Here is a 26,471-nt window from a genome sequence, read left to right as displayed (position 1 = left end):
AGTGACCCAGAATTAGTAATGTTTGACTCCATTTATTTCAGAAGCATTTTGGCTATAGAGCAGTGATATTAATAAACAAAAGTTGCAACATCTAGCAAATCTGTTGTCATTGGAAATCTTTCCATTGCCTGTTAAAATGAGTTTATCATGACAACTTTAACAAAACTCACTCACTTTCTCCTTATTGGCTCACTGGTGAGTTGGGTTACAGTCATGGCTATTGGCAAAATACCCTTATTTATTGTGACAATTATAGTCTTATTTTTCTTTATATGATCAACATTTCCTGATTATTAGGAATGGACAAAAAGGTTTAGGCTAAAAGAACTGAATCCTTTACTTTGCCCAAAACTCATTTAGGGTTAAAAAGGTTTGATTGCCTAATTCGTGTCTATTTTTACCTTCACAGGGTTAAATAGTTCTTGATTTCATCGAGAATTGGGATCAAAACCACCAAACACCATGATCTAATAAGTTTTGAAATTCTTACAATTGTACGCATTATATCTAGATGTATTCAAAGCTACTTTGCCACCATGTTCTCACTGATAGAGATCTTTACAGCATGGGAAGGAATTTGGGTGTGAAGAAGAAGCTCTTTAATGACCTGAAAATCAAGAAGGAATCCTACAGAAAGTGGAAACATGGATGAATTATGAAGGAGGAGTACAAAAGGATAGCACAAACATACAGGGGCCAAATCAGAAAGACTAAGGAACAAAATGTGTTATACCTAGCAAGGGACATAAAAGGCAACGTGAAAAGGTTTTTAAAATACATTACAAGCAAGAGAAATCAAAGGAAAATGTAGGTCCTCTACTTATTTTGGAACGAGCGCTAATCATTAATGACCTCAGAAGGCTGAGTTGGTTAATATCTATTTTTATTCAATCTTCACTAAAAAGGCTAATGGTGACCAGATACTGAACAGAGTAAACATTAACTAGGTAGAAGGAATGCAAGCCAAAATAAGGGAAAAACAAGTTAAAGAATATTTAGATAAGTTAGATGTATTCAAGTTAACAGGGCCTTAAGAAACTCATCGTAGGGTACTTAAGGAAACTAGCTGAAGCAATTTCAGAACCATTAGCAACTGTCTTTGTGAACTCATGGAGGACAGGTGAGGTTCCAGAGGATTGGAGAAGGGCACACATAGTACCTATCTTTAAAAAGGGAAACAAAGAGGACCCTGGGAATTATAGACCACTCTGCCTAACTTTGATACCTGGAAAGATACTGAAAAAAATTATTAAACCATCCAATTGTAAGCAGCTTTAGGATAATAGGGTTATAAGGTACAGCCACCATGGAGTTGGTAAGAACAAACCATGCAAAACCAACCTACTTTCCTTCTTTGACAGGGTTACTGGCCTAGTGGATAGGGGAGAAGCAGTAGATCTGGTATATTTTGATTTTAGTAAGGCTTTAGATACAGTCCCACATGACATTCTCATAAGCAAACTAGGGAAATATGATCTAGATGAAATTACTCGAAGGTGGGTGCATAACTGGCTGAAAGACCACCCTCAAAGACTAGCTTTCAATGGTTTGCGGTCAAACTGGGAGGGCATATCTAGTGGAGTCCCACAGGGGTCAGTCCTGTGTCCAACATTATTCAATATTTTCATTATGACTTGGAAAATGGAGTGGAGAGTATGCTTCTAAAGTTTGCAGATGGCATCAAGCTGGGATGTGTTGCAAGCACTTTGGAGGACAGGATTAGAATTCAAAACAACTTTGAAAAATTGCAGAATTTCATCAAGATGAAATTCAATAAAGATTAGTGCAAAAGTACTTCACTTAGGAAGGAAAAATCATATGCACAACTACAAAATGGGGAAAAAATGGTTACCTACCTTTTGTAACTGTTGTTCTTCAAGATGTGTTGCTCATGTCCATTCCATGGTCGTCGGAGACTTTTGTCTTAGCAGTATCCGGAGGGCCAGCTTTGTCGCCCCCTTGAGTGCCATGCTCATGCGTTGGTATATCAGGCACCACTGGCCCTATGCCCTCTCAGTTCCTTCTTGCTGGCAACTCCAACATAGGGCAGGTAATGGAATGGACATGAGCAACATATCTCAAAGAACAACAGTTGCGAAAGGTAGGTAACCATTTTTTCTTCTTCGAGTGCTTGCTCATGTTGATTCCATTCTAGGTGACTCACAAGCAGTGTCAGTGGAGGTGGGCTCAGAGTTCACGGTCTTGCAGCTTGCAACATTACTTTGCCAAAGCCAGTGTTGTCTTGAGCTTGCTGGGTAAGCGCTTAATGAAACGCAAACGTGTGTACAATTGACCTGGTAGCTGCCCAACAGATCTCTTGGATTGGTACCTGTGCCAGGAAGGCCGCTGATGATGCTTGTGCCCTAGTTGAGCGGGGAGTCACGATCGCCAGTGGAGGCATCTTTGCCAGCTCATAGCAGTAGCAGAAGCAGGCCATGATCCAGGATGAAATCCTCTGAGCAGACACTGGGTCACCCTACATTCTGTCTGCCACCCAACGAACAACTGCGTTGACTTACGGAATGGCCTTGTTCTATCTATGTAGAAGGCAAGCGCCCACCTGATGACCAGAGTGTGTAGCCTGCACTCTTCATCTGACATATGAGGCTTTGGAAGTGTAAGTGTATGTCCTGGCCAGTATGAAACTGGGAAACAACCTTGAGCAGAAATGCTGGGTGTGGTCGCAGCTGGACCTTATCTCTGCAGAAGACCGTATACAGCGACTCTGAGGTAAGAGTCCTGATCTCGGACACCCTGTGGGCTGATGTTATCACGACCAGGAATTAAACCTTCCAGAAGCGAAGCAGGAGAGAGCAAGAAGCCAGAGACTCAAAGGGAGGCCTCATGAGCCTTGACAGCCTGAGATTCAGGTCCCAGGGGAGATGGGATGTGTTGTTAGAGACACTCCAGACCTTTCAAAACCCATGCCATCATGTCATGAGTAAAGATCTTGCCACCAGTACCAGGGAGCCATGCGTCTTCATTTTTTTCAGGGCACTGGTGATAGGGAGTGGTGCTAGGTGGAGCCTGATGCCAAGGATGCGCTGTGCCCCGAGGCCAAGGTACCAGGGGTAGAGTCTGGCCGGGACAGCCTCCATTAGGAATGCCTGCAAATGAATATCCCACTCTTTCTGAGTCCTGGGTTGAACATTTTTACCAATTTGACACTTGTCCTTCACATGTGATTCCCCCAAGCACTTGAGGAAGCTGCTGTGGAGGTCACTTACAGGCACAGGCCTGTTGAGACGGGCATGCCACACCTGGGGTGAAGTCCCACTGGGACTCTAATTCCTAACTACACTTAACAACTTCCTAACACTAACTACTATAAACAACTATTGACAAGGCCCTACAGCTTGAAGTCAGAAGAGACGAAACTGGTAGCCCTTGCTATGAAGGAAAAGTGCTCCGACTAATCAGCATGGGCCGTAAGAAGGAACAGAGAGGGCGTAGGGCTGATATACCGGGCAAAGCCTGATATACCGACGCATGAGCACAGCACTCAAGGTGGCGCTACAGCTGGCCCTATGGATACTGCTAAGGCAAAAGTCTAGACAACCGTACATGTGGGCTTGCACACACCTAGAATGGAATGGACATGAACAAGCACTCGAAGAAGAATAACTGGCCACATGATACTACTGAAAAGGGTCTCGGGGTTATAGTGTCTCACAAATTGAATATGTCAATAAATTGAGGCAATTCTAAATAGGCTAATATAATTCTGGGGTGTATTAACGGAGTGTTGTATGTAAGACACAGAAGGTAATTGTCTGGCTCTACTCAGCACTGGTCAGCCCTCAGCTGCAGTACTGTGTTCAATTCTGGGCACCACACTTTAGGAAAGATGTGAACAAACTAAAGAAAATCCAGAGGAGAGCAAACATAATGATAAAGGCCTGGAAAACCTGACGTATTAGTAAAAGTTAAAAAAACTGGACATGTTTAGTCTTGAGAAGAGAAGACTGAAGGGGGAACCTTCTTATATGTTAAGGGCTGTTATTAAGAGGACTGTGATCAATTGTTTTCCATGTGCACTGAAGATACAACAAGAAGTAATGGACTTAATCTGTAGAAAGGAGTTTTACTTTAGATGTTAGGAAAATCTTTGTAAGTAAGTGTTATTAAGCTCTGGACTAGACTTCCAAAGGTGGTTGTGGAATCCCCATTGTTAGGAGTTTTTAAGAACAGGTTCAACAAGCACTTATCAGGGATGGTCTTGGTATACTTGGTCCTGCCACCGAGCAGGAGACTGGCTTTGATGACTTCTTGAGGCCCCTTCCAACCCTCAATTTCTACCATTGTATGAAGAATGACACCTTTTAGTAGTGTGTGTTAATAAAACCATTGCTGTCAAAAGGTCAGACTCTTTTAGCATTAAAAATCATACAACACTGCAAAATTGAAAAATAGTATGGAACGTGCCATAAATCTACTAGCAGAAGACTGCAGAAAGCTATAAAAATCTTTGTTTCAGCATATATATGATTGACTTTTTATGAATCCTGATTTTATAGTGACCATGACATAAAATTTCCCCTCATGAAGGCTCAGTACAGATAAACTGTTCTACCTTACCATGATGTTTATTTTAAAATTCTGACTACATCAGGAGGGGGAGAAAAGACACATAGTTAAAACTGAATAAGATAACAAAGGAACCTTTGTTCTGTTACACAAATAAATATCTTTAGAATTGTTTTTAATGTCTGGAAATGAAAATTCCAAAATTTGATAAGATGTTTTCATCTGATCTGTCCTTGCTTCTGGATTCTAAAAATAGTTTACTGGAAAAAAGGTTCAGCTTAATACTGCCTTTCCTATTATTAGCATAACAATCAAGATTGCTTTGCATCTGCATCTATTCTTGTATACATTCCTTAACCTACAACAACAAATCACAAGCTTTTAAACCTAGAAAGGCTTTTGATTGCATTTTTAAAGTGACTACCTCAAACTTTGATTTCATCCAATAATTGATTTCTGCTGCTGTGGTTCACCATATGGGTACCAGGACTTAAATGCAATCCCTAGGGAGACATGTTTCATAAAAAATGATGGAGTCTTGAAGGACTGTATGATCTGTAACATCATCTAGCTCAAGATATAATTGCCATCCAGCAACAGTGCTAAGATTCCCAATAGCAGAGAGCAACAGAGGGTCCTGTGGCACCTTTAAGACTAACAGAAGTATTGGGAGCATAAGCTTTCGTGGGTAAGAACCTCACTTCTTCAGATGCAAGACGTGAGGTTCTTACCCATGAAAGCTTATGCTCCCAATACTTTTGTTAGTCTTAAAGGTGCCACAGGACCTTCTGTTGCTTTTTACAGATTCAGACTAACATGGCTACCCCTCTGATACAATAGCAGAGAGTTACGCATGCTGAAGGACAGAAAGATTTTCAGGAATCCATTATTCTCTCAATAGGTCAACAAACTTATGCTTTACAATTATGAATACTGCTGAAGAGGAGATGGACAGATTTTCACATAGTATATGCCACTACTACTATACAGTAGCTTTAATTATATGCAGTGCCTCAGGTGTTTAGTGTGCATTAAAAGATGTCTTCAGACAAGTGAGTTCCTTTTTTTCCAACAAATAAAAGTTTTGTTGTACTATCCCCTTTTTCTATGGAAAAGGCATAAAAAGGCGACAATGCCTTTAATACATTTAAGGAGAACAATTATATTCACAGCATGGTAGACAAACTTGACTTCTCATGAGACTGAAGGGAGGAAAATAATTGTCTTGTCATGAAGGCAATGGAATGGGAATCAAGTACCATGGCTTCAGTTCCTGGCTGTGTCATAGACTTCTTATGTAACCATGGACAAGTCGTTTATCTTTTCTGTGGTTCAGTTCCCCAGCAGTCTTTCTTATTTCACAGACATGTTTTGTTGCCAGGCTAAATTCATTTTATGTCTATGAGACACTTAGATACAAGGGCGATAGGAGCCATATAAGCACCTACTGCAGATAGCTAGGTAGTTGTAGTACCAACGATGATTATGGTATTGCCTCTTGACAGCTAAATATTAACAGAAGAGACGTGACAGTCTTGAACAAAGAATGGTGGGAGTAAAAACAAAATGCTGAGAGCAGGATTTCTACGGTAAGTGGTACATTCACCAACCCAGCCAACGTATTCTGCTAATCACTGCATCCTACAAATCTCCTTTTTGTCAGATGAGAAATGCCACCTTGCAGTAATGACAAAAGTGTGGCACTCAGCTAGGTACAGCTAATAATTTGAAATTTCTTTGCCAACTTCCGTCACATAATGTGGATTTGCTAATGCATGAGTCACTGCTGTCGCCAAGATACCTACTTTGTTACCATTTATTTGTTTTGCGGTAGAGCCAAGGGGCCACATTCATGGACCAGAGCCCCTTTGTGCTAGGCCTGCTACAGACATACAACAGAAAAGACAGTCCTTGCCCTGAGGAGTGTATGTTCTAAGGGTGAGATGCTGTGCTACATTTCTAAGCAGCACAGCACAGAGCTCACAGCCTAGGGAGTGGAGGGGGAGCCTATATTGGTTTAAAACTCGCATTGCACTTTCTTGATTGTGGGTGCTCCAGGGCCCTGGATGTAACTTAGACACTCTGAGGGGCCCAGTCTGCCCTTTGGGTCACTGCGCTGCCTGGAATCTCCAGAGATGTGAGCTGGGGTCCTGAGCCAGCCGTGCTCCTTCTGCTCCCAACTCACGCCCTCAAACTGTGCAAAGGTGCCCTAGGGAATCAGCTTTATAGCTCTGTTCCACAAAGCCTGTGCTGGCATAATCCTCCCTTGTCTGGAACCAGGATTTTTAGGGCCCTCTGATGGGACTACAACACTTGTATGCACATAAAGGCACTGAGTGAGAAACTTACCCTTTGTGTGTATGTTAATTATTGTGAATTATTTTTGTTAAAACATAATATATTTAAAGCACAATTGTGCATGAAAGCTGATAGTAACAGAATAGAGGATATGAGATGGTAACTATAGGCCAGTTAGCCTGAAATCAGTCCAGGGGAACAGTATGGAAAAGAGAATACAGGATTCAATTGATAAAAAACTAAAGGATAGGAATATAATTAATGTCAATCAAGATAATATACAAAAATAATGGTTTTATGGAAATAGGTCTTGTCAGACAAACCTGATTTAATTCTTTGATGAGATTATAAATCTGGCTGATAAAGATCAGAGCACAGATGTGAGATAGATATAGATAGCCTTTTGTAAGGGGTTTGACATTCTGCTTAAACAATTAGAATTATATGGTGTTAATAAAGCACACGTTAAATGGATTAAGAACTGATGGACAGATCTCAAAAAGGAGCTGTCAATAGGTAACACTGGTCTACAATTTTTGAGAAGTCATCTGCTTCAGAGATAAAATGTGCTATTTATTATGTATTTTGATGTGCTGAATTCAAATATGACAATTAAAACAACTGATTGGCTACTGTTTCTAAGATATTTAAGTTTTTACATTTTATGTCAATGTATATTGTGTAGATAGTAGAGTTTTAATCATAAATTGTAAACCTAGGTCTTTTCATGTGTTTATGGTTGCTTTACATGATAATATTTCACCTGTCCTGTTTATGTAACACTTTAAAAATCAGCAAAAGGGTTATATAAATAAAATTTATTATGAAACAAAAGGCAAAAAACTATTCTGTACATAGTTTAGTCCTATTCAGTGTCTACTCGGCGCTTCTTGGCTTGTCTCTTGTATTCATTAAATGGAGCATCTCTTGTCACTGTCCAGCAATAGTCTGAAAGTATTGATGGGCTCCATTTGCCCTGATAGCATTTCTCCATTGTTGCAATGTCCTGGTGAAATCGCTCGCTGTGCTCGTCGCTCACTGCTCTGCAGTTTGGTGGAAAAAAATCTAGATGAGAGTGCAAAAAATGTATCTTTAGTGACATGTTGCAACCAAGGCTTTTGTATGCCTTGAGGAGGTTTTCCACCAACAACCTGTAGTTGTCTGCCTTGTTGTTTCCGAGAAAATTTATTGCCACTAATTAGAAGGCTTTCCATGCCATCTTTTCCTTGCCACGCAGTGCATGGTCAAATGCATCATTTCGAAGAAGTTCACGAATCTGAGGACCAACAAAGACACCTTCCTTTATCTTAGCTTCACTAAACCTTGGAAATTTTCCACGGAGGTACTTGAAAGCTGCTTGTGTTTTGTCAATGGCCTTGACAAAGTTCTTCATCAGACCCAGCTTCATGTGTAATGGTGGTAACAAAATCGTCCTTGATTCAACAAGTGGTGGATGCTGAACACTTTTCCTCCCAGGCTCCAATGACTGTCGGAGTGGCCAATCTTTCTTGATGTAGTGGGAATCTCTTGAACGACTATCCCATTCGCAGAGAAAACAGCAGTACTTTGTGTATTCAGTCTGCAGACCAAGCAAGAGAGCAACAACCTTCAAATCGCCACAAAGCTGCCACTGATGTTGGTCATAGTTTATGCACCTCAAAAGTTGTTTCATGTTGTCATAGGTTTCCTTCATATGGACTGCATGACCAACTGGAATTGATGGCAAAACATTGCCTTTATGCAGTAAAACAGTTTTAAGACTCGTCTTCGATGAATCAATGAACAGTCTCCACTCATCTGGATCATGAACGATGTTCAGGGCTGCCATCACAACATCGATGTTGTTGCAGGCTACAAGATCACCTTCCATGAAGAAGAATGGGACAAGATCCTTTTGACGGTCACGGAACATGGAAACCCTAATATCACCTGCCAGGAGATTCTACTGCTGTAGTCTGGAGCCTTACTCTTGGGTAGTTCCAAATCCCTGAAGGTCATTCAGTTCACCTTGTGTTATGAGGTGTGGTTCAGAGGAGGAGGATGGGAGAAAATGCGGATCCTGTGACATTGATGGTTCAGGACCAGAAGTTTCATCCTCTTCCTCTTCCTCGTCTGACTCAAGTGAGAGTGATTCTGGTGCATCAGAAACTGGCAGTCCTTCTCCATGGGGTATTGGGCGTATAGCTGATGGAATGTTTGGATAATGTACAATCCACTTTTTCTTCTTTGACACACCTTTCCCAACTGGAGGCACCATGCAGAAGTAACAATTGTTGGTATGATCTGTTGGCTCTTTCCAAATCATTGGCACTGCAAAAGGCATAGATTTCCTTTTCCTGTTCAACCACTGGCGAAGATTTGTTGCACAAGTGTTGCAGTATATGAGTGGGGCCCACCTCTTGTCCTGATCTCCAATTTTGCAGCCAAAACAAAGGTGATAGGCTTTCTTAACCATAGTGGTTATACTGCACTTTTGTGATGCAAAAGTAACTTCACCACAAACCTAGCAGAAGTTATCTGCACTGTTCACACACGTACGAGGCATCTCTGCTCACTTTGGCTAAACAGAAACGTGTCCCTTTGCAAAATCAAACACTGACAAATAAGAGAGCACGACACTGTATGATTTCTAGAGCTGATATAGGGTAATTTGTTCAGCAGAGTGATGTAAGCTTTGTTATGATTGCATCATCCATGACTTCTAGGAATAACATGATGCAATTCATATCATGTATGATGCAATACCAGCTTCAAATTGCATCATTCATTGTTTTGCCTAAAAAGCAAGTACTGTCCAAACCCAGTCATAGATTTATTCATAGATCCAGTCAAAGATGTATTTTAGTCATTTCTGGTTTAAATTGAGATCCCTTCCCTTTATAACTCACTTATCCTCCGCCATTCCCAAGTCAAGGGTCGTATATACTGACCCAATAGCATATCTTGAAAACTAGAGCCAATCAACAATTTTAAGCATCATTTTCGTTCTCAGTGACCCAGAATTAGTAATGTTTGACTACATTTATTTCAGAAGCATTTTGGCTGTAGGGCAGTGTAATCAGCACTGAAAATGGGGGGTTTTCTAGTGGGGGTTCCACAGGGATTGTTTCTAGGCCTGATACTATTCAACATTATCAATGATCTGGATGTAAATATAAAATATAAAGTCACTGTTGAAAACGTTTGCAGATCACATGAGATTGGCTGAGTGATAAATAATAGTGAGGACGGGGATGTCAGAGAATGCAATCTGGATTGCTTGGTAAACTTGGCCCCTTCAAACCAAAATGTGCTTTCGTACTGTCAAAGCCACAGTTGTATATGTAGGACTGTAGCCCAGTGGGCTAGTTTGCCTTTACTACTTTCACTGCTTTGCATTATATTCTGCTTTGCATTATAGTCAGCAGTAATGCAAGAAACCTACACGCTTGTGTCCTGTAAGACATTAGCTTCAGGAAGTTGGCATAAGGCTTGAGGCCTATAAACTTTGAACAGATACATTGTGCACAGATAAAAGGCCCAACAGAAAGCCACAAATATTTGGGAACCTGGAAATAGAGTTTAAGGGGAAGTTCTGACCACAGTTAAATAATTCAACCACAGAAGTGTCCTGGCAACAAACTGACGTACATAACAGGTACATGAGATACATCTAAGGCTAGCCTGCTTGCTTGCCTATATATCTTTTCTTATTTTCTTATGGGTGTGATTATTTGTTTTATTATAATAGGGTTATAGGTTTACATTCAACTATATTTTGGCTGTAACGCAAGGGACCTACAGGCCACGTCCTGTATGTTGAGCTAAGGCAAAGTTAGTATACATATGTTTGGGACCTTTCACCTAGATAAATGGTGATGAGCTAAAGTATAAGGTCCATAGATGGTGCCCTTTAACATAGAGGATGAGTTGAGGGTAGGTTGGCAGAGAGGGCTTCCTAAGTTCATATCCTTTTAAACATAACAGGTACACCATAACTTGGAACTTGGAAAGAACCAAAATATCTGGTTAGGACAGAAATAACAAATGTGATACCTACCCACAAAAGGGCCATGGTAATGAATTGACATATATGATAAGTTGAGATAATTGATATACTAACCTATAGAAAACAGACACCCCAACATTAGTAAGGTGAGGAAATACAAATAAGGTAAAGGGAAAAAATCCCCTATTAAATATGGATCGAACATAACGGTGTCAGCATAACATACAGGCAATCCTCGACTTTATGATGTTCGGCTTATGATGAATAGCATTTACAACAGTTCTGAATTGGCACCTTGATTCAACTTACGACAATTGGTTTTGACTTTACAATGCTCAGTCCCACAGTGGAGTGTATTGCAGTTCCAAGTTATGATGTTTCGCCTTACAATGCAATTTTCAGGAACCAGTTGTGTCATAAATGCGAGGACTGCCTGTATTATAAAAGTGGCATTCCAGCCTAGGAGCAGTCGGAGAGGGAGATGTAATCCTTGGGAGGTGCCAGAATGATGGCCATTGGTGATGATGGGGAAGGTGATGGTGATGAAGAAGGTGATGGCTAACAATTCAGGTTGTTCTGCAAGGGATGGTGTAAGTATATGGATGTGCAGATGTACAGTCTGTAGTATCTCTAGCTACATTACTGAGTTGGGGTGTTTGTAACTGTGCTAAATATATTAATAAACTATATTTGTAAATATAAAAGAATTACTATAGTGTGAGTGTTGCAACTATGCACATTGGGGCTCCCAACTATGTAAAATAATTTGAATAATACTGGGCCTTATCTTGGGGCAAGCACCTGTGAACCCTCAAAGTGATAACTGGGGATTCTTAAGTAATCGATATAATTAATACATAATCTAAAGATTGGGCAACAGGACGTGGGAATGCAGGCCATTCCTATAGAATGGGGGAACTGTATCCTGGAAAGTAGTGACTCGGGAATAGATTTAGGGCTACATAGTGGACATGAGCTCCCAGTACAACACTGTAGCAAGAAGGGGATGTATAAACAGGGGAGTAATGAGTGGGATCACAAAGGAACCATAAAAACTTAATATATTTGAATCTATGAAACCTATGCATATAGGATGTAGTGTGAAGAGGGAAGTAACAGAATGCATTATTCTGACCTCTTGACTTCAATGGGACTACTGACTTAAGTAAGTACTATTCATTGTGACCAGGGTTGCCTATTCAGGTCTTGAGAGATTTTCCATCTTGGATATGATAATCTAGAAAATATGGTATAAACAAAAGGAGCAAGAGATTTTTTCTGTTCGTATCCATTACAAATTCTAGGTGTAGCAAACTAGCAGATTTTTTTATTTTCTGAATTTGTGGCATGCCTGTGGTAGACAGAATAACTAAAAGTCACAAATGCAGCTATAATGACTGTGCTTAATCAAGAAGCTAAAGAAATATCCAGGAGAGAAATAAGCCAACTTTCCTGAGCATTGAGAGATGAACAATGTGTAGCAATCACAAAAAGAAATGCTTAAAAGTGTTAAGTATCATGCATCCTCAGCTTAATCACAGCTTCTGGTGATGGGAGACAAGATAGAGAGTTGTTTGTGTCCTGTAATGACATAGAGCTAGAGAAATGTACTGTAGGTACCTTAAGATTACTGTGAAGAGGGCAAAATACAATGCAGGCAAATTGAGAATGAATTAATTTTCTGTTGCTATATTTGTATATTGGAAAGAGAATTTTCAGATAGCAGTTTTTGTTTTATAACCAAGATGAAAATCTATGCCTCCAGTTTAGGCAGTTTTGTACCTAACAATGGACCTGAACCTGTAAGGTGCTTAGTACCCACTGGGAAGTACCCATGGGATTTGTGGGTGCTAATCACCTTGCAGGATCAGCTTCTTGTCTTTCAATTAAGCAGTCTTTTATTAATGAGCAATTATAGCAAGCCTGGCAGTTTTAAATGACAACACCAAAGGCCAAGAGACTTTAATCATTTGAGAAATGCAATAAATATCACTGTGAAATACTCTACATGGAATGTAATTTTTATAATGAAAATGAATAGATAAAACTATGGGACAATGATAAATGCATGCATTTATTGGACATTATAGATGCAAGAACCTTAATTACTGGAGACAATATGTAGAAAAGAAAACACGCAGCTTGAGCTTCAGAGCCCATCATGAGTTTTTAGTGCTGGCAGTTAGAAAACATGTTTTGCCTGTAAACTGAGGTCATTGATATAGCGTCATTGGGGAACAAAAAACATGGACCTGCCCCAACTTGTTTTTACAGGAGCCCGTGACAGTAAAATTGTACTTTAATTCCAGAATAATTTCGACAAATGTGTATTGATTTTCTTGTCGCGTTTGTGATGTTGTGCAGTCTATATGTGAATATAATGTAACTGGGATATGCTTCATGCAAAAGGTCTCTTGTAAGGTATCATTACAAAGCTTATAATCTACTGAGTGTGATCATCCTATTTGTATAAATGTACCACTCTTGTATCTGAAACTAGAAATATGAAATATAACTCTGAGGGCCTATTGTAAGTATGCAAAGTGTGGGCCATTAATGGTGGTTTGGAATCTTGATGACTCCCATTGTCTGCAGATTGCTGTGTTTACCTGTGAGTCTTCCTGTATATGTGTGTGCTGGCAAGTGGGTAATGAAGTCTTGCAGTGACATGTGATCATGTCACCTGAACTGGAATCCATCTTTAACCTGGTGCTTTTCCAGTGAGGAGGGGTGGAAACCCAGAGGGACAAAGGGTTCCCGCCTTATGCAAAAGATATATAAAGGGGTGGAAGAGAACAGAGGTGGAGAGAAGCCATCATGAAGAATCCCCTAGCTATCACCTTAGCTGGAACAAGAGCTGTACCAGGGGAAAGAATTGTGCCCAGGCCTGGAAGGTGTTAAGTCTGAGAAAAAACTTACTGAAGCATCTCTGAGGGTGAGATTATCTGTATTCAGTTTGATTAGACATAGATTTGCGCATTTTATTTTATTTTGCTTGGTGACTTACTTTGTTCTGTCTGTTACTACTTGGAACCACTTAAATCCTACTTTCTGTATTTAATAAAATCACTTTCTACTTAGTAATTAACTCAGAGTATGCATTAATACCTGGGGGAGCAAACAACTGTGCATATCTCTCTATCAGTGTTATAGAAGGCGAACAATTTATGAGTTTACCCCGTATAAGCTTTATACAGGGTAAAACAGATTTATTTGGGTTTAGACCCCATTGGGAGTTGGGCATCTGAGTGCTAAAGACAAGCACACTTCTGTGAGCTGTTTTCAGGTAAACATGCAGCTTTGGGGCAAGTAATTCAGACCCTGGGTCTGTGTTGGAGCAGACGGGAGTGACTGGCTCTGCAAGACAGGGTGCTGGAGTCCTGAGCTGGCAGAGAAAACTGGAATAGAAGTAGTCTTGGTACATTAGGTGGCAGCTCCCAGGGGGTTTCTGTGATCCAACCCATCACAGACTTAATAAGCTAGATGTAAATCAGCATAGCTCAATTGAAGTCAGTGGAATTACACTGATATACATCTGCTGGGATCTGGCCAAAAGGGACCAGGTTCATCCATGGTGTAATTTCATTAAGGGTAAGAATCTGGACCAATATTCAGTTTAAATTTTTCACTAAGAGTTTTTTGGTGCCATAGTCCTAGGTAAATGTTTCACGTTTGTTCTTCTTTTAATTAATTAATTAATTAGTTAACTGTCACTCTACAACTTGTATTAAATTCATCCAAAGTGGATTTCTGCATCACTGGGTTCCATTTAACTGTAATGAAAGACTCGGTATCAGGCAATTTATTTAAACATCAGTCAGTTCTTAAGCGGCACGAGTATTCCGTCCGTCTCTTTTCTCACTGGTTCATATGCCAGCTGCATTCTCTTGCTTCCAATTCCATCCTGAAGTAGAATGGCTTATTTAAACAACATATAGTTATAAGACAAGTCTGCCTAGTGTGTGTGTGCGTGGCAGGAGTTCATGGAAACCTTTGCTTTTCTAAACTAAAATGATGGCTAATTATATTATATAGCACTGATGATACATATATTTCAGAAGAGTGGTATATAGTGCATACACTGTAGTATCATCTTTAGAATTTGTTTATATACTCCACAGACAATTATAGTTGCTTTTAAGAAGATTAAAAATAAGGCTAGCGGCTTTTAAAAATGCAGAAATATGCAGATTTTTTAAAGCATCCCTATATTGTCTTTTCCTTCAAATAGTATTGTCAGCTCTTTTGGGGCACTTATTTTACAAAAGCAAATATACCACTGGGCACTTACTAGAGCGGATAAGGAGAGACAAGCTGATTTAAGGAAAGGTTTTCCAAATTGAAAACTGTGGCTAGGATTAGAACCAACAGAGTAGGAAAAGAAAAAAAATGGATCTAAGCAGTGATTTCCCTTTCCTTATTCTTTTTTAAAGGAAAAGATAGAGCCGTGAAAGTGAGCTAGCCAGCTTTTTGCATCCCTGTGAAAATTTGCCCAAATTTGGCCATGTTCTAAACCTTTGAAAAAAATCTCAGTTTGCATATGTTCAGTAGAGACCTGCTTGAACATTGCAGCTAAATTCTGACAATTCCATCTGCACTGAGCATGCTCCAGCCCTGGGCTCTCTCATCCCCATCTAGCGTTGGTTCACAGAAAGGATGATTACCTACTACTACTGTCAGTTGCTTGGTTAGGTCCAGTGGCCAAGGTTGGTGTGCTCTATCAAAAGGTCTCTGTTGATGATTCACGGTTTGATATGATGCCACATGATAGAATCTGTTTTTTCAGTTTGCTTGTCACATGCACCCACGCACATACACAGAGTTAAGAAACATTTTTAAATTTCAAGCAAAGGCAATCACTCAGTCAGAAAATGCCAGGATAGACCTGCCCAAAGGCTGAACTAGTGCTGTGTAGTGAAGGAGGCTGTTGGGTGCAGAACTCCTGACTCATTTGTTACAGTGTGTTGGATTGTAATAAGAGAAAGGAGGGGTTAAAACAGCTGAATGCTAACCTAGAGAATTGCATTCTATCCCTATCTCTAACTCTAACCACAGAGTTACTATGGAATGCTGGACAAGTCATTTCTACCAGACTTTTCATATGTGGTCACTGATTGTGTGTTCCTCATTTTCTGGATGCCCACTTTGATATCCTGGGCTCCTCTTTGTAGACGTGCTGAACACTCACAACTGCAACTAAAGTCAGTGAGACCTGTACTTTGAATGCATAAAGTGCTTTATAATGCTAAGTACTCTGAAAAATCAGGTCCTAGGTGACTCAAATTGGCACCCAACGTTAATTGAAACTTAATCTCACTGTGCCTCAGCTCCCAAGGTGTAAAATGAGAATAGTGCCAGCCCCACCTCACAGGGCTATTGTGAAACTAAATGAATTAATGTTTGTGAAACACTCCGATGCTAAAGTGGTGTGCACCATCATGTAGCCTGATCTATAGATAATGTATTTATTATATAGATTACTTAAGAATTCCTCATTATCACTTTGAGGGTTGACAGATTCCTGTCCCAAGATCAAACCCAGTATTATTTAAATGGCTTAAAGGATACAGGCCTGTAGGTTTCTTGCTTTACTGCTGAAAATAATAAAGGCAAGCTAGCCCTATGGGATACAAATGAAAAGCCCACGAGGAAATTAATCATTCTGTCTTCAGAGCAGGATTTGATCAGCGCAGAATAAATAAGACCTGGGGCAACAAATTGAACAATGAGGAGAAAAGAAAATAACCCCCATCACTGAATGAGGCAGGAGTCCTATAGAAAAACTAATATGCAGCCATGTAACTAAACACTGTATCATAATGCAAGATAATAAGGGGTTAAATTTAGGTTGGACAGGCAACTTGTGAGTGCTTTGCTTTGCAACCTTAATAGTGTTCTTTTAACAAATATTTTCGGTGTGTAATATATGTATCTAGTTCATTGACTTATTTTACTGAGAGTCTAAGGTGCCATTTGGCAAAGTAGTTTGAAATTTTTTTTCTGGAAAGTGCCTTTTTTCTGTAATCTGCAGCAGAAAATTTCATAATTTCATTGGGGGCATTAGACTTAAAAGCGCACACCTACTAAATCTAGAAAAAATAGGAAAGGCTAATTTTGTGAAAGTTTTCTAATCACTTCAACACCTATTTGTATGCAAATACCTGTGCATAGAGAAATGGGCTATGAGATACAGTAACTGCTACAATAAATGGCACTTTAAATAAACAATTACCTAGATGAATAATTTTGAAGTACGCTAAGACTAAGGACCAGGGGGAATGTTAGTGAAGCCATTGTTCCACTGCTATCAGGCTGGAATTTCTTTTGGATTGTCATGAAGAGGGACACCTGGATCAATCAATGTTACAGTTTATAAAGTGATAACAACAGGCTTCTTTGCTTCTTCTGATATTTCATTACAACTGCTGGAGCAAAGAATCACATTTGTATCATTTTTAATTTTTAAAAATGTAGAAAAGCAGATGGAATCATAAAACAGCAACAGATTACTTAATTACCTTCACCCACTGGGATAAATGGAACATACTACAGAATATATCAAAGCAGACACTGATGAGACACTATCAGTTTCTACAGGTATGCAGGAGTTTTTTCCCTTCAGACATCAGTTCTCTTCGGACACAGGAATATGCCTATTGAATAAATCCAGCAACTAATCATGGTATAACCAAGTACATAGAAGTATGGGAAAGCCAAATCAACTCTATTAAGATATTTCTTATATATCAGCGATTCAGTGAAATCTGTCACCAATTTACCAGGAATGGGCAAAGAGAAAAAAAAAGCATGAATATTTCAATTAAGAAATGTCATCAAATGTATGTTTATTTGTGAATTATCACAAACTGTTCATCCAGCTCTATAAAGGGGATAGGAATGAAAACAGAAAAATTTGTTGGCTATGAAACAAAATCATGAAACCCACAAATAACATGATCACTATTATTCAGCCAGCTCCGCTGTTTACACTGTATAACATTCATAAGTAAAACTTAATCCAACTTGTATTACTAAGCCAATGCTTCAGCCTTCAAACCCAGAGTTCTGTGAGTAGTCTTTACTTACATGAATATTTAGACAACCAAACATAGTGCAGCATCATGTGAATCTGACTGAAGAGTATCCACAACATTTATATGTTGGCTGATATGTCATGATGTGATCTGGAATAACATTTATTTTAACTGGTGAGGGCATCATGCTTCAAAAATCACAAGTGCGAGTTCTGTAATTGTTTTATTAGGCCAATAGATCCTAGCTGATGATTGCAAATCTACTTGTAATAAGATAGAAAAACTGATCATAAGTATCAGACCCAGGAAGTTTTTTTTTTTAAAAATTAGTGTCACCAGATAGGTATGTGCATATATTTGATTATTGCTATCTGAATTAATAGCCAGTATGTTAAACCCTCCCCCATCAGAAATATGTGTTGGTAGAGCCACAGAAATATAAAAGAGTGATCGCGGCAAGATTTTCAGCAGACCTCAAGATGTGTTTTTTAGCAGTTAGATTTGGAACATTTCAAACCGCACAGTGGATGATTTAAAACCGACTGTAAAATGTGTGTTACATAGAATAAAGAATGAATACAGAAAATACAGTATTGTATTATTTACTGAAGAAAATAAGTAAAAATCATGTTATTTTTAAAACAGAGTTAAGTAAACAAATTTAGACCATACAAGCATTGACAAGAATGTAAATAACTGATTAATTAAGGTTGTAACTACAAGGTGGCTAAACTACTTGAGACCTAAAACTGCAAATGTTGAATACTGTACCTTAAAATGCTTCAAGGGCCTCTGCTTGTACAGTGTGTAAAAGATTTGAAAGTGAAAGACCACAATGAAATGTACATACAATACCTGAATTGAAAAGTTTAGTAGCTCAGTGTATATTAACCCCTTTCCACCAAAGGAATATCTTTTCTTTTCACTGGGAATTTATCATATTGTTTTTCCCTAGTCCAGGAGGAAAAGGGTTTATATTAAAGGAAACGTGGCTCCAGTATGCAGAAAAGTTATGGCACTGCAACTAAACGAACCACCATCCCTAAGCAACATAAAAATATTCTAATATTAAGGATTATTTTACAACTCAGTGGAAATATGCAGTAATGCAATCCATTTCCTCCGTCTGGATGACAAAAATGCAGTCTTAACAGCCACAAGAGCCTGCCTTGTGTTAGCTATAAAAAAAAATATATTTATATATATATTTATGCAAGTACTATGTGTGTTAAACGAAATCACTGAATGAATCAGCAGGGTTCTGCAACACTTTGAATCTGTATTTCTGGGAGGGGTGCACTGGAATCTGCAATGCTTCTCGGGAAGGACTCACAATGAGGATAAAAATCCATTTGTTTAAAATCTTAACATTTTTTCATCATATTTTTTGAGAAATGGTCTATGTTGATTTCTGCCAACATCAGCCAAAAGCATCTGTTGCCTTCATTTCAGCCCACTGTTTGGAAATGGAAGTGGAATCCCTTAAAACAAATCCAATAATTAATTGTTTAGTGAACATTGAAACTGAAAATTAGTCCAATTTCACCATGAACTCCAATTATACAGCCCAATTTCACCATAGTGAAAACTCCCAGCTATTTTTTCTAACTGCCTTGTGCTAACTTTATAATTCTTTATCATGGCTTGTTTAAGGGATATTAACCAACAAAGTACAAGAAACATTCTACTACTCCTGGAAAGAATCTATGTTGTACTGTAACTCACTCACTCACTTGGTTATGTTAGTTTGGCATTGAACACTCAGAATTGTATTCCACATTCATTTGTAGAAGTATAGAAAATTGCTTATTTTTTACCTGCATTGAATTGATTTTCTTAGCAACCTTGTCAAAACTGACCTTTGCTCTTTGCATGAAAGGGTTACAGATTTGTAACACTTTATCTTTGAGACACCAGAGAAGAATGCTTGAACAAAAGGGTAGCACCCTGATGAACTAAAGCTTTATTATATTTTTTGATTCTTATGCAACCCCATACCTAAGCCAATAACATGGCATTTGTGCCACATTTCTGAGACTGTAGATGTCCACTCAGGGTGTTCTGAATGAACTATTGTATGTCAATCCACTAAGGAAAACTACAGCGCAGTGGTAATCTGGTATCCTAAATCGTTTTTTCTTCTTGGACAAGATTTATCCAACAATCTTCTTTCTTTACAGCTACAGCAGCTCAGGCCTCCTTTTCTTTAAAGAGAGGCAAAGTAAATGTCTTACACCTGTAGACCAGTACTGGTGTTCTTGTCCTAGAAATTTTAGCACTGCTCTGATACAATGAAGCCTTCTTTTTCTCCAACTGGTTCCACTTCAGCATATGCAGGATGTCCCGAGCCTCTTCGAAATTTCATTGCAGGCCATCTGCTTGGGCGGCGCTACAAAAGAAACAACAACAAAATCCTTTTTAGAATATGTAAGGGATAACAACAAAAAAGCACATGTTTAAAAGTACCTTATAATTTCATTTGCCTTGATACTAAAATCCAATTGGCTAACACTATAGGCCGTTTTGGGAGCTGTGGGGAAGGGGTAGATGCAGGGCCGGCTCCAGGCACCAGCCTGTCAAGCAGGTGCTTGGGGCGGCCACTCCAGAGGGGGCGGCACATCCAGCTATTCAGTGGCAATTCGGCGGATGGTCCCTCACTCTGGCTCGGAGCGAAGGACCTCCCGCCGAATTGCTGCCACAGATTGTGATTGCGGTTTTTTTTTTTTTTTTGGCTGCTTGGGGCAGCCAAAACCCTGGAGCTGGCCCTGGGTAGATGACCAGAGCTGAAGAAGTTAATCCTTCCTTCTAGACTCATAAGGAAAGCCTGGCATTCTCAAGCAGCCCCGCAGGGGCATCTAGTCCTGGGAAGATGAGCTAGTGTTGCCTGCTGTCTCCTCCCTCTCCATCTGGGGTTTTGGTAGATCTTCACTGTGCACAGAGTCACTGGCCAATCAACCCACTCCCAGGCCTGCCCACAATGCCTCCTTTCATAGTCCTGCACAGAGAGTTGCCATCAAGCTCTACTCTGTGGTGCAGTGTATTACACAGTCCCACTGAATGGTCTCTCTTCCACTGCAGAAAGGTGGAGTCCAGGTTGCAATGTGACATGTTGTGATTCTTGAGCCTATAAACGTACCCTAATTGTGAGCCTAACTGTGGGAAAAGAGATAAAAGTTTATGAATTGTCACAATAATCTATCACAACGAATGCTGATGGGAAAAAGTGCAAAAGTGAGACAGAAAGACTGAATTAATCCAAACAAAACGGCCTGCTGATATAATTCAAGGACCGTGTTAAGATCTTGCGTGGTAAACAAAAACCATGTGAGACCGGAAATCAATTAACCAAAATTGGCATTTTGGAAATTAGGCCTAACTGGTGGACAAAATAATGAGTGGGATGGGCTATTCCACCCATCGCTCCCTTTTGGTGTCCTCAAAAGGAGATTTTTTTGGAGTGGTGGTGGTGGGGGGGGAAGCTGGTTATGCAACATTGGCTGACTGAAAAATGAGACTAAGGGGAAGGAGCGAGCTTCATCATCATGACTGTAAACCCCACCATCTATGGGGACCCCAAACTGTCTTTGTCCTAATCCTGAAAGATATTCTGATCAGACTGGGCCAGAGAGAGGGACCCAGATGACATCACTACCTGCACCTCTGGCTCCAGCTAAATCTCAGTCACCACCTGGATGTGAGACTATGTCTAACCCTTGCCCCCCATGTGTTCTTTTTCCTCCCCACTATTTTTTTCTTTCCTATCCCTCTCCTTTTTCCTTTTGTCTAACAAAAGTCTGGCTTAGCCAGCCAAGACTGCATATTTTACAATACTGCTGTGAGTCTGTGACTAGAAAGAGGGAGCTAAACGCAATGCCCTAAACAGCCAAGGCTGTGACAAGTTTGCCTGGTCTCAGAGTGTTTGATAAGACTGTGCTGTGAGGCTGCAAATGAATCAACATTCATCAGAGATGGAAGCTGTTATTTTCTATCTTCTTCTCTCGTCTTGTGCATGTTTGTCTTGTTTTGTCTTCTAGGAAACAGGATTGGACTTTACCAACAACAGCTCTGGCTCATCTCAACTAACTTCTTTTCTTTTTCCCAAGAGAACAGTTATTACCATCTTTAATACCATCTAAGAGACTTTTAAAGAAAGTGTTTTTACTTCAAAAGACTCTTTCCAGCCAAAAAGAAAGGGAACAGGGATGTTGTTAAAATGAAAGCCTCACTTAATACTTTACATTTCAAATGCTTTAACTGTTTATCCTTCTTCTTCTATACCTTTTATAAAAGGTTAAAAAGAGTTTTGATGATGTGTTTGCCATGGTATTAAGCCCGAACCTTGTTTAAAAATGTTTGATATTGGGCCATTTCAGGGTCATGTTAACATCTTTGACTCTTTGGACCCATATATTCCATCTCTATTAATACAACAGCTATTTCTGTTTCAGATCAGTCCTTAGAGCCAAATTCTGGCACTCTTACCTGGGTTTCCAAGAGACTAAAATTCCAATTTGAAAAACTACATTCTGCCTGATTAATTTCCCCTGTAGCAGTTTCAAATAGATGAAGTACTGATCCTTGAATTTTGCCAGGTGTAAAAATTGTGTAGTCAGACATGCATTAACGCATGGTCTGGCAGGGAGCCATGGGGCACCACCTGGTTGGATAAGGTGAAGAGGATCTGAACAAGGTAGTGGCAAATTCCCATGGGTCATAAGAGGCTCCGCTATTTTGCAACCTGGTGTACCAGAATTATTCAGGGAGGATGGGGTTCCCCTGCCAGGCTTGGGTTCTGACTTGGTTTTGGCCAATATAAAAGAGGGCAGTAGGAGATGTCTGGGAACCCGACTGGGTTTGGTGGGGGAAGCAGCCAAGCTAATTGCTGGCACCTCCTTGTGGCGGTTGTCCAGTGCAGGTACTCCATAGGAAAGGTATACAGTGACCAGATAAATGGCCTGGTAAAGGATTTAAAAAGGAGGTGTTGATTAAAGGAATGGAATAGCGGGGAGGGTTTGGGGATCCTATGAATGGTATGGCAGGGAGCCAACTCCCCTTTCTTATAGTCCATTTTAAACCTGCTATGAGGGATGGTGGTGATCTGGATGGAAAAAGAGTTGGGGCTGGTGGAAGACATCCCAGACATCTAATAATAATGTTGCAGCCTGATTAAAACCATATCAAATGTCTCTGGTACTTCTTTCGATATAGCCAGACAACTACATTCTGCCTGAGTAAGTTTCCCTGCAGCCGTTTCAAATAGATGTAGTATCTTCATTCCAACCATCCTAATGTGTTTTGTACTGTTAGGGCCTCATCCAGCTCCCACAGAATTTTTTTCCATTGACTTCATCGGGAACTAGATCAGTTCTTTAAGGAGCAGCCAAGAACCAGCCAAGTGAAGTGGATACATTTCAGTGGTAGATGAAACGAGATTCCTGTATATCTATAATGCCTTCTGAGATGAGACACTTCTAAGCCCTACATTTTCAAAAGTAACTAGTGCTTATGGGGCTCAATTTTTGGGTGCCCAAGCTCATGCATATTTAAGGATGCTGATTTTCAAAGGTTGATTGCTCAGTACTTTCTGAAAAGCAGCCCCTTCAAGGTATCTCAAATTAAGGGCCCAACGTCATTAGTCACTTCCGAAAATTTTGGCCTAAGTAAATATGCTATTAATTACCTATTGTTTCCTCTTCAAAGCTACTACATAAAGTAGCAGTCAGCTTTAGGGGACTGCTGAATTACACAGAAACATTCCAATAGTGCTCGAGGAAAACAGAAGGATGAGGAAAGAAAATCAGTTCCATTTTATATTTTCATTTTAAGACCGAGACACAGCTTAAATGGCTTTTTCTCAGATTCCTACTTGACTGTGAGGAAAACTCTGTTCTGACCACAAGATCTTTTTACTTTTCCTGTCCTGAAAATAAATTCCTCTAAATATCTCCTTTTGCTGTCGTGTTACTGTGCTTCTTGCTGTTTAGTATATTTGATAGCAGAGACAATCTGTGCTAAGAACCACTGAACATCTGCTGCTGTTACATTATATTGGGATTAGTGAAGCTAATTTAGAGCAGGATTAGCTAAAGAATTTCTCAGGGACTGCTGAATTCCAATCTCAAAAAGACTGTAACTGTGAGGACATTGGTGGTAGGGCACAAAGAAAGGCTTACATGGGGATCACTGTCATGCAGCTATACTACAAAAGCTGCTGCTCTCCCCCACCCCCCTTCTAGCGTCAGGTGTGCTTTTGAGGTGTGCAATGTTAAATTTTATTTGACAGTTAATTTAAAATCTATGGCTTCTTAGTGTAAAACCTCGCAATATTAAAAGTAGGAATGTATAGTGCTGTCCTTTTGAAAGGACATGTTTTCCCTAATAAGGAAACTCAGCCCATTCCAATTTTTTTTAGACTTTCTATGTATACTTGATTCAGATTGTTTTAAAGATTAAAAAGGACAGTTAGGTTATTGCTAACGAAGAGGGATCAAATTCTGTTCTCAGATTCACTGGTGTAAATCCAGATTAATTTGATTAAACCCAATGAAGTTATTCTAGACTTACACCATTATAAATTAGAGCAGAATTTGACCTGATACTTCTCTAATGAAAAGAGAAAATGAAAAACCAATGGAAAACCAGTAGGGAAAAATAATTAGAAACAGAGTCTCAGAAGACAGTGACTAAGGATGATCTAAGTTTTAATGTATTAAGATGTTCTCCAATTTTATTTGAAGATGTAACCAAGGTTAGTTTTTGGCTCCTTCTTTTACTACCAATGCCAACCTGATTTTACCATTTTTAGCTCTGCTGTCTATGGGCAACATACTTTTTAATTGGCCTTTCCTTTTGATGAAAAATGCATGAGTTCACCTAACATGGGATAAAGCGTAAATGTCAGCCGTTGCCCCAGAAACAAACAAACAAACAAATCTGAAGGTCATCTTCAAACACCAAAGTTCAAACTCCGTGAAGATTCTTTTCATGCCAAATATTTTTATGCTACCTTGTCAGGTTTTACATTGCTAATAACATACACTAGGGTTTTTGTTGTCGTCGCTGTTGTTTTTTGTATGTGTGTATGTGGGAGGATCTAGTCTTTGAAAACAGAACATTGACAAGCTACTGATTCACTTGACTTTGTTGCTGACCCAGATAAAACTGTAGAGATATTACAGTTTTAATTGATAAAACTAAAAGTAACTTAATGGGCATCATGGGATTTGAAGCTCCTCAAGCTACCACAGCAGCCCAGGAAGAGCATAATGAATTCTCTGCATTTGCTCTCTCTCAAGTAGAACAAGGAACAAACAAATCGGGGTGAGGAGCAGGGAGGGAGATATTTAGATTAATTCCTTAGTTCTTGTCCTCTCCCTCTTGTAGGTAGAAAACATGTTTCTTTCCTTAGAATTTGAAACCTTTTGAGGCTATTTTCTGAACTGCTGTTCTGTAAATAGAAAGTGTATTGCAACTGAATTCACTGGGATTTTTCTCACATGAGTGAATCTTCCCGAAATGGGTCCCAAGATTACCTTCCTAAGCAAATCTGCTAGAGGAAAATACCCCCACTCTTGCAAGCCCCAGAAGGCCATGGATACTGCGTGTGCAGAAGAATGACCTGCCATATGTGGGGAAAGAGGTTGGTTCCCTGTGGAAGGCCACAAAGGTAAAAAGAGAAATAGTTCCAGAGCAGGATAATTTATGAAATGACATTTCCAAGCTCAAACTCCCTGTGATGGACCCATCCATTGCACCACTGCTTGGGACCAGGCAGTCTGCTGGAGTTCCTGCTGCCTTTAGCCTAGAATAAACATCTTTATGCAGATCCTGGAGCAGTGACAGGATGGGTTTTGCCTGTCTCCTTTTTAAGAGCACAGGTGAGGTGTTTCCTGACAGAAGTACTAGAGTGGAAGTTTGGGGCTTCTTCCCTTATTGTTATTATTGTACTAGGTGGTCTCCAGGCTTATCCCAGTGGGTAGCACTATTCCCCTCACCACCTTTTTATTTGGGCGAATCCTGGGCCTCAGGGCACCAGTCTTATTCCTGGCTGGGCATGAGAATGGAGTTATCAGCCACGAAGAAATATGGCATGCAAACAAATATGCCCCTGTAGCATTCTTTCTTCACTGACACAATTTTAGTCAACCACAGAAGGATCTACATCCACTTTAGGAGCTTGGCTGCTTAGTTCAGGAAATGCAGGAGACCCAGGAAGCTGCTTTCTGAGAGATAGAGCTTGTAATGAGCTGAATGCCCCAATTAGTTTGGCAACTGGGGGCATTCAACACATACCGAATTGAGGGACTTTTATGAAATCCTTGCAGGTCATCTTTAAATAAGCTGATTTTCAGTTGCAGAATTATGTGTTTAAAAGAACCCCAAACATGTCCCAAACTGAACCCTCCAGCAGATTTTCAAATAAATTAGTGCCATTGGCTGAGTTTCATGAAAAGGGTTCTAGTAAACGACATTTACCTCTGGTATAGTTCTACAAGAGAGGAAAAGGAAAACAAACCTTTGGTTTCAATCTTCAGACTCACTCTGAACAACCAGACACCATTTAAAGAGGCGTGATGGATTTTCTATTGCCAACAAGGCTTCCCATCTATAGTTATCCACAGGAC

At 39.8% G+C, this 26,471-nt stretch overlaps 1 protein-coding gene across 1 annotated transcript in view; it reads right to left on the bottom strand.

Moving 5' to 3' along the window:
- Positions 1-17,633: 17,633 nt before the first annotated feature.
- The window catches only part of PLXDC2 (plexin domain containing 2), a 378,653-nt gene continuing 369,815 nt past the window's right edge, over positions 17,634-26,471 (bottom strand). The window contains exon 14 of the mRNA XM_054020649.1: positions 17,634-20,236. Within this exon, the coding sequence (XP_053876624.1) occupies positions 20,120-20,236 (117 nt within the window). The 3' untranslated portion in view covers positions 17,634-20,119. The remainder of the gene's footprint in view (positions 20,237-26,471) is intronic.

This window comes from Malaclemys terrapin, chromosome 2 (assembly GCF_027887155.1).
Source record: "Malaclemys terrapin pileata isolate rMalTer1 chromosome 2, rMalTer1.hap1, whole genome shotgun sequence".
In the NCBI taxonomy this organism is placed as follows: domain Eukaryota; kingdom Metazoa; phylum Chordata; order Testudines; family Emydidae; genus Malaclemys; species Malaclemys terrapin.
The sequence above is the reverse complement of the archived record's forward strand: the minus strand, read 5'-3'. Positions and strand labels throughout refer to the sequence as shown.